This window comes from Lethenteron reissneri, chromosome 34, assembly GCF_015708825.2.
Source record: "Lethenteron reissneri isolate LAM-NWPU_2019-01 chromosome 34, ASM1570882v1, whole genome shotgun sequence".
Lineage (NCBI taxonomy): Eukaryota > Metazoa > Chordata > Hyperoartia > Petromyzontiformes > Petromyzontidae > Lethenteron > Lethenteron reissneri.
The window spans coordinates 8,618,830-8,634,250 of NC_083812.1; the positions used below are offsets into that span (position 1 = coordinate 8,618,830).

Sequence of the window (15,421 nt, forward strand, 5' to 3'; positions counted from 1 at the left end):
ACTGCGGCACTGCAATGCATAACTGCTTTTAATATTATTCACAACATGCATTACAAATAGGTTATGCGCCTCGAGTCTGGCTCGGAGTAATTGCAGCATTAAACAACGGATCATCTGGTGGCATCGCCATGCTGCCATTGACAGATAGAGTGCCCGTGTCCTCCTCCACTTCCCATTTATGAAAGTGTGCTCTCATTACTGTACGCTCAGCGATTCCTTGCGACGTGGCATGAATCAAGGGCTGCTTGTGGTTCGGGCAGGGCCTCGGGGATTCCTCTCGGGGGCAGCGCTAAGGCCTGAGTTGGCAGGCACCGGGGCCTCTCCCTTTGAGACTAATTTTAAACTCTGGCTTGAAAATGTATCCGTGTGTGCCCCGATCGAAAGATGACTGATGTCGTGGTAGCTGAAGGCTCCGTGAAACTCAGGGAAGGGAAAAAGGTTTGTTGCGTTCCTTTTTGTTATTACATTTCTTATTCCTTTTTTTTTGTGAGTTCCAATTAATTTTTCAACAACGACACTCTCCCTCTCCCTCGGTAACTCTGTCTTGTTCGTCCAGTGGAAAACGCGATGGGTCGTGCTGAAGAAGCCCTCGCCCGTGGCCGGTAAGTCAGCTGCGCAGGGAAAGATAAATCCGCCTTGGGCTGTTGACGCTCGGCCGCTCGCGTCTGCGCCGTTACCGCTGCATCGCCTTCTTCTTTTCAAGGGTCGACGGGGATGCGACAACGTCGAACATTGTGCCGCGATTCAAGCCCGGTCTGCTTTGCTTTGGCCGGCGTTTCTTTCGCAGAGCCAGGATTTGCTACAAAATGTATTTCTCGCCGTGGAAAGTGCGCGGATTAGGAAGGCGGTTTTTTTTTAACGCCGCAAACGCGCTTTCACATGCGCGAGACTGGGACTCGAGAGGCTGAATAGTGCTGTGTGAATGTGGTTTCTGCTGGTCAGGCAACTTACTTGCTGTAGGTTTGCTGAATATCATGTGTTTTTTTCTTCTTTTTAGCGCGCGCATGTACATATATATACTTAACTATTTCACTGCGACTCAACTGAAGAGGAACACGTCGGAATGGGAAGGACACGGATAGCGCTGTATTAATAGCGTGAGAAAAGGATTATATAAGTGCGATATTTCTTTGCTATGCTCGTTAAAACCTGATGATGTATGGCACAGCAAATAACATTTCTTTAAGTGACGTGTGTGCTTGCCGGCCAATCAATGTTTTCACATTACATTATATAAACACACGCAAAATAACTGACTTTATAGATTCATGCAAATAAAATGTGTTTTTTGTGTATTCCCGAATCATCGTCATACAAATATATATACAATTATTTAAGTGATAATTTACAGGTGAATAAATGTAATACATGCACTAATGTTTTGTAACAACTCCTTTGTTAAAACAATAATACATGCGTGTACTATTTAATGTTTGAAAATGCACGGCAGAGCCGTGGAAATCTCTACCTGTTTACACGCCACGTGTGTTCATTGCGGATAGTTCTCGCGATTATATTCCAGCATGATTGATTGAACATGCCAACAGCTGGTCAAGCAGCATGACCGGTCGTACATGGCTTTAATGAACCACGAGCGCTGTTCACAAGAACAGATGAAATGCATTAACTGGAAATAGGGTTCATTTTCATAAAGGTGCCAGTATTTTGTTTGCCTGCTGTGCCACTAAAACATCATTCACATTGAAGTCCCGATGCGAAGAAAATATGCTTCTCACACTAAACTAATAAAACATTGCAGCACGTTAACTATGTATAAGAAACCCCATTGCGAAGGCGTTCGTGGGTATGCTATGTGCGAAGGGGGTGACGGTGGTGCAGTAGTTTGCACTCTGTGCTATGAACCTGGCAATCTGAGTTTGATTCTCGTCCATGGCTAACATTAGCGGCAGGTTATATTGGAAACGGTCCTGGACCCAATCTTAATTTTGGAGCTTTCGTGACTGCAGGAATTATTCTTTGGTTTTTTCGGTAAAGTCACGTATACAGATAAAATAATAAATTAAATAATAGCATACGACGTTTCGATTGCAACACAAGCAATCATCATCAGGTATAATGAAATAGCAACATAAAATCTAACCAGAAAACTGTATAGACAGACATATAAGCAGACAGATATCACCAACCTGTGTTGCTCTCTCTATGTATCTTGGTGATATCTGTCTGCTTATATGTCTGTCTATAGTTTTCTGGTTAGGTCTTGGACCCCTCCTTTACCAACCCGCATTGAAAATCATCGTGGTGAAATTATGGTCAAATAATACCCATGACACGGTGTTACAAAAAAAAATTCATCTAGCAGGGGATTGACGGCAAAGCTATACCATAAACTATATAAAAATGAACAAGTGGAAAACAGACATGTCATAATTTCGGCGGAAAGTACCTTAACATTTAAATTGTGTAACAATGGTGTAGGTTTACAACACCTACCAATCAATACAGCGGCAAACACGATCAAAATCATTCGGAACATGAAATGTAATAAATAATGGCATGTTACTTTTAAATTTCTATACATCAGAAGAAAGGTATAGCAACAGTATTTTATATTAATGATGGATAATTCCCCCAGAATGTGGAATTATTTGTATGATACTGTATATATTTGTAATACATTATTGCGTAACATCCCATAAGAGAATTGGTTTTTTACCCTTCTATCTGGCAACAAAACTGACACCTTTGCCAGATAGAAGGGTAAAAAAACAATTATCATATTTTTTACTGGCAAATGAGGTTCCAATGGTGTAAAATCCCATACTTTCACAGTACTATATGCCATATATATATCAAATTTCCAGGCTCATATACGTTTCCCCTCGTGTTCGATAGCTTTCTTAACTCGCACAAACTGTGTGTAATAAAATATTACTTTTTAAACGCCCCGCCATGGAGATGGAACGATGAGATGAGCTCACGTGCGGGTGCAGGTGGATCATCATATGGCAGGATTCTATGAAATGGGGGCGGCTTGGGAAGGCCTTCATCGAGCAGCGGATTTACTCTGGCTACTGATGATCATGATGATACTTCATTCCATGTCTCAAGATTAGAACAGAAAACAGCATACTCTTTGGTTGTATCAGTAAAGTCACGTAGGTAAGGACGCTTGTGTTGCGCCCGAAACGTCGTGATTTAATTTATTTGTTTTCATTTTTCATTTCTTTTAGATTTTTTACCAACGTGACTTTACAGAAAAAACCAAAGAGTATGGATCCTTGCAGTCACGTAAACTTCAAATCTAAAAAAAACAGCACGTTGTGAGATTAATCTTGGTTGCTGCGTAAGTTGCGCATGAGAGTACGTAAGGTATTCCACGCGTGACCGAATGTAATTCTAAGACCCAAAATTGTGACATCGCCTCTCAACAGCCATGCACATGTATGCACACTGCAAGGGTTTATGTTGACGGAGGTACGTTTCAATGTGAACAAGTCTTTTCCTTTTTTCCAAGTGGTGTGGCTGCGTGATTAGAAGTGTGATGCCCTGGCCGCAGTCCACATTTCTGGGCCACGTGATTACAAAGAATCTCGCTGGAGCCAATGAGAGAGGTCCAGAAGTCCTGGGAGACGGTTCACAGGACTCTGCCGACGGGAAATTATGTAACATAATAATTGTTATTTAAAGTCGCAAGGTGCAGCGTGTGTTTTTGTAGCTGCTGCATCTCCGTTTATTAATAGATAGGAAAAATACAAGAGAGGGGGGGGGGAGATCTTACGTACTTGAAAAGACACGCATGATGGTGACCGCTTCCATCGGACTATTTTCGTCTTATCAGCCCCAACACTTTGCTTGAGCTATCTGATATGAATTTATCCGATATCTATGTCGCTTGCATTCTCATTATAATTGGTTTATTATCAAGGGAAGAGAAAGTGGAACAAACAAAGAACCCAAAGGTGATTACACTGAGTCTATAACGTGACAACACGATCATGTTAAAAAATATAATGTTGAGAAGACCACGTGATTGCCTTGAGCAAGTGGAGTTGTGCAACACATGTCTATTAGGTCATTCGAACGTAATCGTAATAAGATGTACTGGCGTTGTGTAATTGAACACGTTGACTGCCATACGACCCGCATGTGGGTCGTATGGCACCTTCTCTGTGGGGTTCATATGACCCACCTGTGGGCCATTTGCCACTTTAGATTTGAAGGGCTCTGTATTTTTCTCACCCTCACTGCGTGGCTTGCATAATGGCCCATTTAGGATGTCGACTTCCGTTAGAAATTTATTTTTTTATTTTGTCTTCTTTTGCTCAATTATTCACGACAAAGTAACGTATGTTACTTGTGACGGGTACAAATGTGTACTTTAGTTTTAGTTGTATAAGAGGAGCGCCAATCCTTTTGTCTTTAACCGAAACGAAAAATGGTAGAGCACGCTTCTTTATATATGAATGCGCTCGTGGAACATTAGCACGCGAAATATAGAGCAAACCGAGCAATTGCTCCGCACGTTAGCGCTTGTCTGGTGACAACGGTCGAAATGAAGACGAGCAGCCCCGTGTCCTCACAAGCTACACTATGCTAGCGGCGACAGAAAAAAAACCCAGTGTACATGTCCTATGTTGAGGGCCATCTGGAAAACCAGTGGGTTATATGGTCTCACAGTGATCCAATATCACTCAGATGCCACCACCACTGTCAGTGTATACCAAAAGTTGGATTTCAAGATTGGGAAGCTTCATGGAAAACGTTTGCGCCAATAATGCACTGGTGGCCCTAATCATGCTTTTGGGCACGGGGGAGGAATAAAGGAACAGGCAAAGAGAGGGCTTGGCAGTCAACACTTTTACATGATGTGAAATATTACCAAATGTTTTTTGTCACTAAAATATTAATCTGAATAACATTGAGGCTTTTCGTTTGTGATCATTTGTGATCATTAGACAGGTGAAATGCAATTGTTTTAACATTTTATTAGCAACGCAGGAAATATTCCAAGTTACGTAAATGCAGCTGAAAGATGAATGACTGTGCTAAAATTAACATGGAAAATAAATTTTCTACGGACTGGGTAAATCAGTGATGCATTGTATATGGAAATGCAGCAAAATCATTTTGCTAATTTATCTATATATACCACATAGAAGCTTTTCTGTCACGATATTTGACCTTGTTGCATTTGTGGAACAAATGAAATATCTGACATTTCCATGTGCACATATTGCTTTATCTGTAAGAGTAATGTTTATTGGGATATTATTTTCGTAAACATTGGCCTTAAGTACTAATAGTAAGAACAATATATATAGTTTTAATCACTGAAATAATTACATTCTAGTATACTTGTGTATAAATTATATATTTTAAAATATATAACTATTATGAGTGCACATATCGAACAAGTGCTCGTGTCTACATTTTGGGGGAGCTGAGCCCACTCAGATTGCTTTACCACATTTAATCATTTTGTACGGACCATTAATTGCTTAATTAGAATGGAACTGCAGGCCTTTGTTTGTCCACAAGGCAGGCTTAATTGAATGCATTGCTTCTGCCAGAAAAATATTGGTTCTTTTAAAAGCCCCGTACTAGTGTATTGAACTGTATTTCAATGAAGCGATTAACCTCTGTATTCCAATTAACCAACCAAATACCTGCTCCTGATGCATGCAAATTAAAGCCTCCTCAGCGTTTGATCATACTCAAGTTCCCACATACTATACTTCTGTGTTGTAGGGAAGATTGTTCCAAAATTTTCCATTTTTAAAGATGCAAACTGAACGTGTCGCTCTACTAACAAAGTCACAACGCCTGATGCCACGTGACATCACTTTAAGAGGTAAAAAAACATGAAAGCGAAGTGACGTGAAGCTATTTCCCGTGACACAAAACATGAATATCTTCCAGAACCTCGTGCCTCGTCCCAATTTGGGGGACATTTTTTCGAATTAATCCGGAAATTGTGAGCACATCCCCCCAGTCTGTTGTTTTCAAATGACCATGTCGACCGCAGACTGCCTCAACCTCCTCGCCTTCAAGGACAGGCGAGACAGCTGCATCGTGGAGAGCAAGAAGGAGAGAGGCAAGGGAGAGCGCGAGCGGCACAAGGAGAGGGACAAGCAGAAGGAGAGGCTGGAGAGCGAGCGGGAGAGGGCTGACCTCTTCCTGGAGAGCGTGTGCGGCCTGCAGGGCGGCCTGTCGCTCGAGGGATGCGACCACGTGCTGGCCATCATCTCCCTCACCCAGGTGCTGCTGCTGGGTTTCGACTCGCCGCGCAGCCTCGCCGAGTGGGACGAGCAGCTGCGGGACTGCCTGGGAGAAGGTGCGGGGACGGTGGCCGCACTTGCAGCAGCTTTCACGACACTTGCGTCGTCGCTCTAGCGCTTCTGATCTCCGACGCGTACCGCGCATCATGTTCCCAAAGAAGCTCCCAGCCGGCACGTGGTGCGAAACGTTGGACACAGCGCCGAACGAACACGCGGTTCACCTCGATGACACATTGGAGAGCTATGAGCACGGCTGTAAAAGCGTTCGTTACAAGTAGTATGCACGTTGCCAATAAATGTGTCCGCGTTTTTAAAGAATTACAGACGGCAGTTTCAGCGAGGTGGATACAAATTGCGCACGCAAATACTTGATAGTAAAAAAAAACATAGTTTTCGATTTAAAGGTTTCGTGACTGCAGGAATTCATCTGCTTGGTTCTTTCGGTAATGTAACGTAGAAGGGAAGTAATAAAATAATAAAAATAAAACATAATAAAATAATTCTCACGACGTTTCGGCCACAACGCAAGCAGCCGTCACCTGAGGACAGCTGCTTGCGTTGTGGCCGAAACGTCGTGAGAATTATTTTATTATGTTTTATTTTATTATTTTATTACTTCCCTTCTACGTGACTTTATCGAAAGAACCAAGAAGAAAAAACATATAGGTTTCTAAATGGCCCTTTATGACCCATAAGAATGTGGTAAGAAGTGAATTTTGGTTAAATAACGATGGGCAGTGGACAAAAAGTGGAAAAGGATGTTTGGTGTTTAGCCGAGCTCGAGGAGTTGGTCATGATCGGCACCAACTGAGTCGTTCGCGCTGGTCCTGCTGGCATTGTGTGAATATCACAAGAGAATCGTAAATTCTGCTGCAATGTTTTTTTTTTACTGTATATCGATCATTCGTATCTTGCCGTTTTTCATGTAACGTAATTTTCACAGCGTTACACCTTGTGACATATAATTATAATTAGATTAAATTAGTAAATGACAATGAAAGGCGAAGCGACACAACACAATTATGCAGCTTGAGCAAACGCATTAACTCAAAATAGAAAAACCACAGTAACACGCGCTCAATCAAATACGCAAAGCTTCCAAACGAATGCACGGCAGGCAGAATAGGTTCGTACATAATATAACTGTTTCAGATGGCAACGAACAAGGTGAACAGCACCTAGGACATCACATGGTAAAAACCCAATTTGGCATGGAAGGTGCTGGCAGCCACACGCCATCAATCAGTGACAAAGAAATGCATTTTTCCTAACTTGATCAATCAAAATCCATTTCGCAACATATGGGAGGTGCAGTCGTCACCATATCTATAATTGTGGTCTAGATTTATGGGCAAATAATGCCATAGGATTAATGACACAGCAAGCGTGCCTGGGAGGTCTTGGTTTCCTGATGGGGTCTGACCTCTACCCATGCCGTTAAACAGCTCCGATCAACAACTGCCACACGGCAGACCTGCCATCATGCATTCAGAAGATGTCAGCACATTACTGTTATTATCATAGTTGGGAGACCTACGACTATATATGGGCTCTTGCAATGAGCTATTAGCCTCGCCACCACCACCACATTTCATTTCTAAATCATTGACCCCACGTGCAACAAACTCATCAAATCTGTGCAGTGAATCTGCCCGGGAGCATTTCATTCACTGGTTTAGGGCACAGTGCAACGTCACGAATCCCCCAGGATATATCCGCCGTTCACACCCAGTGCCGTGTTGGTGTGGGGTGCAGCTAATTGTCTATGGATGTTCACAAATGCAACCTTTTCACACGCAGTAAATACCGTAAAGTGTCCTTAATGTCGGCGTACGTTTCGCTTGCTTTTAAAGCACAGTCAAACATTGTCCCCATGTTTGGCACGGTTTTGTGCTGCATAATTGTCCAGTAACCTCTTTGTGCAATGGTGGTTTAACTGTCACTTGCTATGAATGTTCACAAATGCAACCTCTTCACACATTCGCAGCGAGTTGGATATACGACGCTGTGTACCTTGCGACATGCGATGAGTGTGAGTGGTAGATTTACACAAAGGAGTGCAATAGATTCACTGCAATGAGCATCCGTGTGCATTCCCAATTTGGCAACCATACAACGTCAACACAAATCGACATCCTTTATCTACGTATGCAAGTCTACCTGGATATTACATCTGCCTATTGGTACACCAGGTATTTACATGACTGCTTAGTCATTTCATTGGCAAACACAAAATATCGGAGAGTAAGGTACTATATGAATTGCTGTTTGTATTTGATTGACTGATACATTGTTCAACTTTTAATTATAAACGAAGCATATATCCCAGAGTGTATGGGCATCTATTACCAGGCCAGATTACGCAAATTCAAACATTTATTGTTGCATTTGTTTAAGGGAATGTTCCAATTTCGTAATTGGTTTAATTATTATTCATAAATGTTTTATGTAGGCCTCGATATGTGAGATATCTGATTAATTGCTTCAGTAACATGCTATTCACGATTGCTCACATAAGTGGTCAACTTTAGTATAATTTTGAATAGATCTTAGTGGTATTAAGAGGGCCTAATTAAGACATAACGGTCTTGCAGTCATTTCAGAATATGACTTAAATAAACTCCCAATTGTATTTGACATTTCCTCACGGATGTGGTGCCCGTTATAGTTAATTACTTAATCGCTCAGATATTTTGTTGATACCTTTTCTAACATTTGCCATTTTCGTTGCTGTTGAATCTAAAGCATTTCACCGCCATTCTGTGGCTGTAATGAGTAAAAAAAACCCTACATGAGTGGGTGTGAATACAGGCACCATTTCACCGAACTAAAATTCAGTTATATGCAATAAGTAGATGTGAAAAGTGTGATATAAATGTCATTATAAGATACAGCAACATATATATTACAGTGGCCTTCCAGTGTATACTATATATAGCCTTGACTTTTCAATTGAAATAAATATGGAATTTATTCCATCACTTAATGCAAGGAGATCGCTAAAAGGCTTTTCACGGTGTCCCAAAAATTATGAAACGTAACTCAATATCCATGGCAGCGTCTTAATGAAATATGCATCGTAATTGCACTTTTTATCCTCGAATTTCTTTGATAAAAATATAATATATATAAAAAGCCACATCAACCAATCATTTCAATGACTCAACTCTTTATTAGAAGCTTCATATAATCTATATATATAAAATCGTTCATGTCTGTCTGTGTGTGTGTGTGTGGACTTTGGCCCATACGCACTTTCATTGGACGGCGGTTGCCCCTGCCAATGGCTAGCCACGCCTTCGCCGCTTTCATTGGACCTGGCAACGGCTAGCCACGCCTTCGCCAAGGGCTGCAGTTTCATTGGACGGCGGTTGCCCCTGCCAACGGCTAGCCACGCCTTCGCCACTTTCATAAGCTCCGTATTTAATTAAATAATAGCCATTACACAGTATTGTTGGAGCGCTAGGGGGGGGGGGGGAAGGAACGCCACCCGTACCCTGCCTTTTCCAAGCCGACAATTTTAGGCGAGGCCGCAGGCTTTGCACGCTACTAGGCCTCGACACCCACCACGCCACTCTGAGGTAAATTCATCAAAGTTTTTCCTACTCTTCACTACACCCCCACCACAATGTGTGCTATTAATATTACTTTTAAACCCAACGCGCCAACAATCGATTACTTTAATGTTCACTGTACAAATACTCATTAAGCTGGGTGAGCGTACTGCCAGTCTATCATGTACACTGTAGCCTGCTTATTAAGCTCGGTGAGCGTACTGCCACTCTATCATGTACACTCTAGCCTGCTTATGAAGCTGAGTGCGTGTACTGGCAGTCTATAATGTGGACTCTTGCCTGGTTATTATAATCGATTCTTTATATGTTCTTTGTACAAACAGTCATTAAGCTGCTTGAGCGACCCCAGTTCGATTCCAACTCACGCCCACCACCGCTGACGATTATTTGAAACGGACCTGGCCCTCCCCTAGGTCCACTCAGCCTCAAAAGCGTAACTGCTGTCGTGTGTGAACATCGTCACTGGGGAGACAAAGGCGGCGGGGCATCGTGGATCCAAGTCCCGGGCGAAGCCGGGTCATGTGTATGTGTGTTTGTGTTTATGTGTATGTCTGTGTGTCTCTATGTATGTGTGTTTGTATGTGTATGTATGTGTTTGTGTGTATGTGTGTGTGTATGTATGTGGGTTTTTTTTATGTCTTTATGTGTATGTCTGCGTGTCTCTATGTATGTGTGTATGTACGTGTGTGCATGTGTTTGTGTGTATGTATGTGTGTGTCTATGTATGTGTGTGTATGTGTTTCTGTGTATGTATGTGTGTGTATGTATGTGTGTTACGTGTCTGTCTGTGTGTCTGCATGTATGTGTGTGTGTATTGTGTATGTGTTTGTGTGCATGTATGTGTGTGTTTGTGTGTATGTCTGTGTGTTTGTATGTGTGTGTATGTGTGTGTATGTGTTTGTGTGTATGTGTGTGTATGTATGTGTGTGTATGTGTTTGTATGTGTTTGTGTGTTTACGCTCGCATTACACAAATGTGTTGCTGGTCTAAGGCGTTCCTCGCACAGCATTGCCGCTTTATTATTTCAGTCGTTTACTGCCTTACGCACCCTGAAAGTCGTGTGTGTCTGCAGCAAGCGCGTGTATGTGTACCTATGGACGCGCGCGCGTGTGTTGTGTAGGGGGAACGGTAGTGTAGTGCTTAGCGTGCTGTCTGTGTCTGTGTGTGTGTCTGTGTGTGTGTCTGTGTGTGTGCGTGTGTGGTGTGTGGGGAGCGGTAGTGTAGTGCTTAGCGTGCTGTCTGTGTGTCTGTGTGTGTGTGTGTCTGTCTGTGTCTGTCTGTGTGTGTCTGCGTGTGTCTGTGTGTGTGTCTGTGCGTGTGTGGTGTGTGAGGAGCGGTGAGTGTAGTGCTTAACGCTACGCTGCGCTACCAACCCGGCGAACCGAGTTCGATTCCCGCTCACGGCCACCACCGGTGACGATTATTTGAACCTCCCCTAGGTCGACTCAGCCTCAAACGAGTAACTGGTGTGGCGTATTAACATCGGCACTTGGGAGACAAAGGCGGCCGGGCGTGGTGGATCCAAGTCCCGGGCGAAGCCGGGTAGTACAGCTAGTTTTTATATAACTTCCTCCGTTCCAATAAAATCACACCAGTTTAAATCACACCGCATTAACCTATTGTGCAACACTAAAAAACACCCGCATATCACACTGGGTATGATCCAAAGCTCAATGTCATGCAGCCCAGGTTCATACATTAGGGATGAGAGTCTGCAGCTGCAAACACAGCAAATATATAATAGTATTTGATATCCAGTGAAGACCCCATTCCTGAATATATGAACCCAACTTCTTCGTACATTGGCATATAGTGCTTCTCAATGCCTTATTTAAGATTACAGGATATGTATTTTCCAAATGGCATGGGATGCAATACAGTATATATTCTTGCGATGCAATACAAACCCTCACAATCACATATATCCAGCAGCGGAACAAATCAGCTGAACGTGAATCGTGTTTGCAATAGCTCTTGTTCATGCCAACAAAAAGTTCAAGGTGCAGTTCTGCATTTTCAGACAGGGCCTCCACTAGTGGGAGCTCTAGAGAGCACCTCTAGAGGGTATTTAGCCTACTCTTCCACGTTGAAGGAGGTTAGAGTACCCAAACTCCAGCACACGTGACCTACGGATCCACTAACTATGGTGTACTCATTTATTCTGCTGGGTGGACAGCGATTGGAGGACTGAACTCTTTCCCATTCCGAGACGACTGCAAGTTGCAGGGTGGGTCCCGTTCACCACAGAATCTCGGAACGTGCGAGCGGTTAGCATTAATTTTATATAGAGACGTAGTGCCGTTGCTTTTAAAGACATTGTACTCACCGCAGAGAACTGTATTGACATGACCGCACTCCAGCTGGCGCCAAACTGTGCCACACACCCTCCCACATGGCCTTAAACTTTCGATTCCGTTCCGATGACGTACAGGTACGTACGTGCGTGTATGTCTATATAACCGATGACGTACACGCACGTCATCGGAATGAGAAAGGGTTAAGGAACGTGTCCCATTGCTTAAATGCCAGGAGGATAAACTGAACCTGCGATTTCTGGATTGCAATTCCAGTTTGCCAACCAGCAGCAGCATCTCCCTCATGCCTCGTATGGATAATTAAATATACACATTGCGAACTGCCCTCAGCACCACTCACGACCTCTTACATGTATTACCTCACTCTTGTTCATTCTGCAGTCATTAAGCTGACATAGGTTATTCAGCCATCGCCTACCTTAATATTAATTCAGTCATTCACTCCTTTTCCCACGGTGCAGTGCATCCAATACTTCCTACAACCTCAGCCCCTGCGTTAATTAGCCACAGTCCACTCATAGGCATTGCAAAGTGCCCTCGTTAGCCATCACGAGTGAAGATAATTAAGTGATGAATAGGTTTTTTTTTTATACACACAGGCAAATTGCGTGTTGCCAATACTGGGCTATTAATTTAAAATATATTAAACTTAATATGCATTTACTCGGTTATAAAGATAGTAAAAAATAATACTATTTTACATCAATATTTGTATATAATGCATATATCTAATCTATATATATAAAATCGTTCATGTCTGTCTGTCTGTGTGTGTGTGTGTGGACTTTGGCCCATACGCACTTTCATTGGACGGCGGTTGCCCCTGCCAATGGCTAGCCACGCCTTCGCCGCTTTCATTGGACCTGGCAACGGCTAGCCACGCCTTCGCCAAGGGCTGCAGTTTCATTGGACGGCGGTTGCCCCTGCCAACGGCTAGCCACGCCTTCGCCACTTTCATAAGCTCCGTATTTAATTAAATAATAGCCATTACACAGTATTGTTGGAGCGCTAGGGGGGGGGGGGAAGGAACGCCACCCGTACCCTGCCTTTTCCAAGCCGACAATTTTAGGCGAGGCCGCAGGCTTTGCACGCTACTAGGCCTCGACACCCACCACGCCACTCTGAGGTAAATTCATCAAAGTTTTTCCTACTCTTCACTACACCCCCACCACAATGTGTGCTATTAATATTACTTTTAAACCCAACGCGCCAACAATCGATTACTTTAATGTTCACTGTACAAATACTCATTAAGCTGGGTGAGCGTACTGCCAGTCTATCATGTACACTGTAGCCTGCTTATTAAGCTCGGTGAGCGTACTGCCACTCTATCATGTACACTCTAGCCTGCTTATGAAGCTGAGTGCGTGTACTGGCAGTCTATAATGTGGACTCTTGCCTGGTTATTATAATCGATTCTTTATATGTTCTTTGTACAAACAGTCATTAAGCTGCTTGAGCGACCCCAGTTCGATTCCAACTCACGCCCACCACCGCTGACGATTATTTGAAACGGACCTGGCCCTCCCCTAGGTCCACTCAGCCTCAAAAGCGTAACTGCTGTCGTGTGTGAACATCGTCACTGGGGAGACAAAGGCGGCGGGGCATCGTGGATCCAAGTCCCGGGCGAAGCCGGGTCATGTGTATGTGTGTTTGTGTTTATGTGTATGTCTGTGTGTCTCTATGTATGTGTGTATGTATGTGTATGTATGTGTTTGTGTGTATGTGTGTGTGTATGTATGTGGGTTTTTTTTTATGTCTTTATGTGTATGTCTGCGTGTCTCTATGTATGTGTGTATGTACGTGTGTGCATGTGTTTGTGTGTATGTATGTGTGTGTCTATGTATGTGTGTGTATGTGTTTCTGTGTATGTATGTGTGTGTATGTATGTGTGTTACGTGTCTGTCTGTGTGTCTGCATGTATGTGTGTGTGTATTGTGTATGTGTTTGTGTGCATGTATGTGTGTGTTTGTGTGTATGTGTATGTCTGTGTGTTTGTATGTGTGTGTATGTGTGTGTATGTGTTTGTGTGTATGTGTGTGTATGTATGTGTGTGTATGTGTTTGTATGTGTTTGTGTGTTTACGCTCGCATTACACAAATGTGTTGCTGGTCTAAGGCGTTCCTCGCACAGCATTGCCGCTTTATTATTTCAGTCGTTTACTGCCTTACGCACCCTGAAAGTCGTGTGTGTCTGCAGCAAGCGCGTGTATGTGTACCTATGGACGCGCGCGCGTGTGTTGTGTAGGGGGAACGGTAGTGTAGTGCTTAGCGTGCTGTCTGTGTCTGTGTGTGTGTCTGTGTGTGTGTCTGTGTGTGTGCGTGTGTGGTGTGTGGGGAGCGGTAGTGTAGTGCTTAGCGTGCTGTCTGTGTGTCTGTGTGTGTGTGTGTCTGTCTGTGTCTGTCTGTGTGTGTCTGCGTGTGTCTGTGTGTGTGTCTGTGCGTGTGTGGTGTGTGAGGAGCGGTGGGTGTAGTGCTTAACGCTACGCTGCGCTACCAACCCGGCGAACCGAGTTCGATTCCCGCTCACGGCCACCACCGGTGACGATTATTTGAACCTCCCCTAGGTCGACTCAGCCTCAAACGAGTAACTGGTGTGGCGTATTAACATCGGCACTTGGGAGACAAAGGCGGCCGGGCGTGGTGGATCCAAGTCCCGGGCGAAGCCGGGTAGTACAGCTAGTAAAGATATAAATTTGTGCTGAATTTTTTTTTAGTTGCCTCCCATCATCACCAAATATTCCATATACACGGTACCTGTTCAGCAGAATACTAATGCATAACATACTGCAAATAATAATTGATACACTTGTTTACAATGCATGTCGATATCACAAATAGGAAAAACTAAGTTAATGTAGTTAAGCTTCTTAAAGAATTCTACAAAAAAACACATCAAAGTGTTCAAGAGTAGCAACAATAGCATATTGATTTGGCTGCTATTGGACCGGCAGCAGAAATAAATCTCAACAAAGCACAGCCACGGTTGCCTGACCACCACACGTTTATCCACCAGGTGGTATTAATTGCATCAACCATGAATGGACAATAGGCTGAGTCATCCGTTCATGGCCGGGACTTTAACCCCCACGCCCTGATAATTTGGGAGCCCTACTGACTCTAAGTAAACTCAAAGGTATTTTACGACGCGGCTAGCTGCAGCGTTTGGGACGAATGCCACTGGGCTTACACAAAAGGGCCCAGGTTGTCACAAATGAATATCTTGCCAACAACGAAAAACGATTGTTATAACATGCACAAAGTGAAACCGTATGTTTGTGAGTAGGCAA

The 15,421-nt window shown here is 43.4% G+C and overlaps 1 protein-coding gene across 1 annotated transcript in view; it reads left to right on the forward strand.

Moving 5' to 3' along the window:
- The first annotated feature begins 262 nt into the window (after nt 1–262).
- LOC133350649 (protein Dok-7-like) overlaps nt 263–15,421 on the forward strand; it is a 47,753-nt gene continuing 32,594 nt past the window's right edge. Inside the window, exons 1-3 of the mRNA XM_061565247.1 lie at nt 263–438; nt 557–602; nt 5,990–6,298. Of these exons, the coding sequence (XP_061421231.1) occupies nt 385–438; nt 557–602; nt 5,990–6,298 (409 nt within the window). The 5' untranslated portion in view covers nt 263–384. The remainder of the gene's footprint in view (nt 439–556; nt 603–5,989; nt 6,299–15,421) is intronic.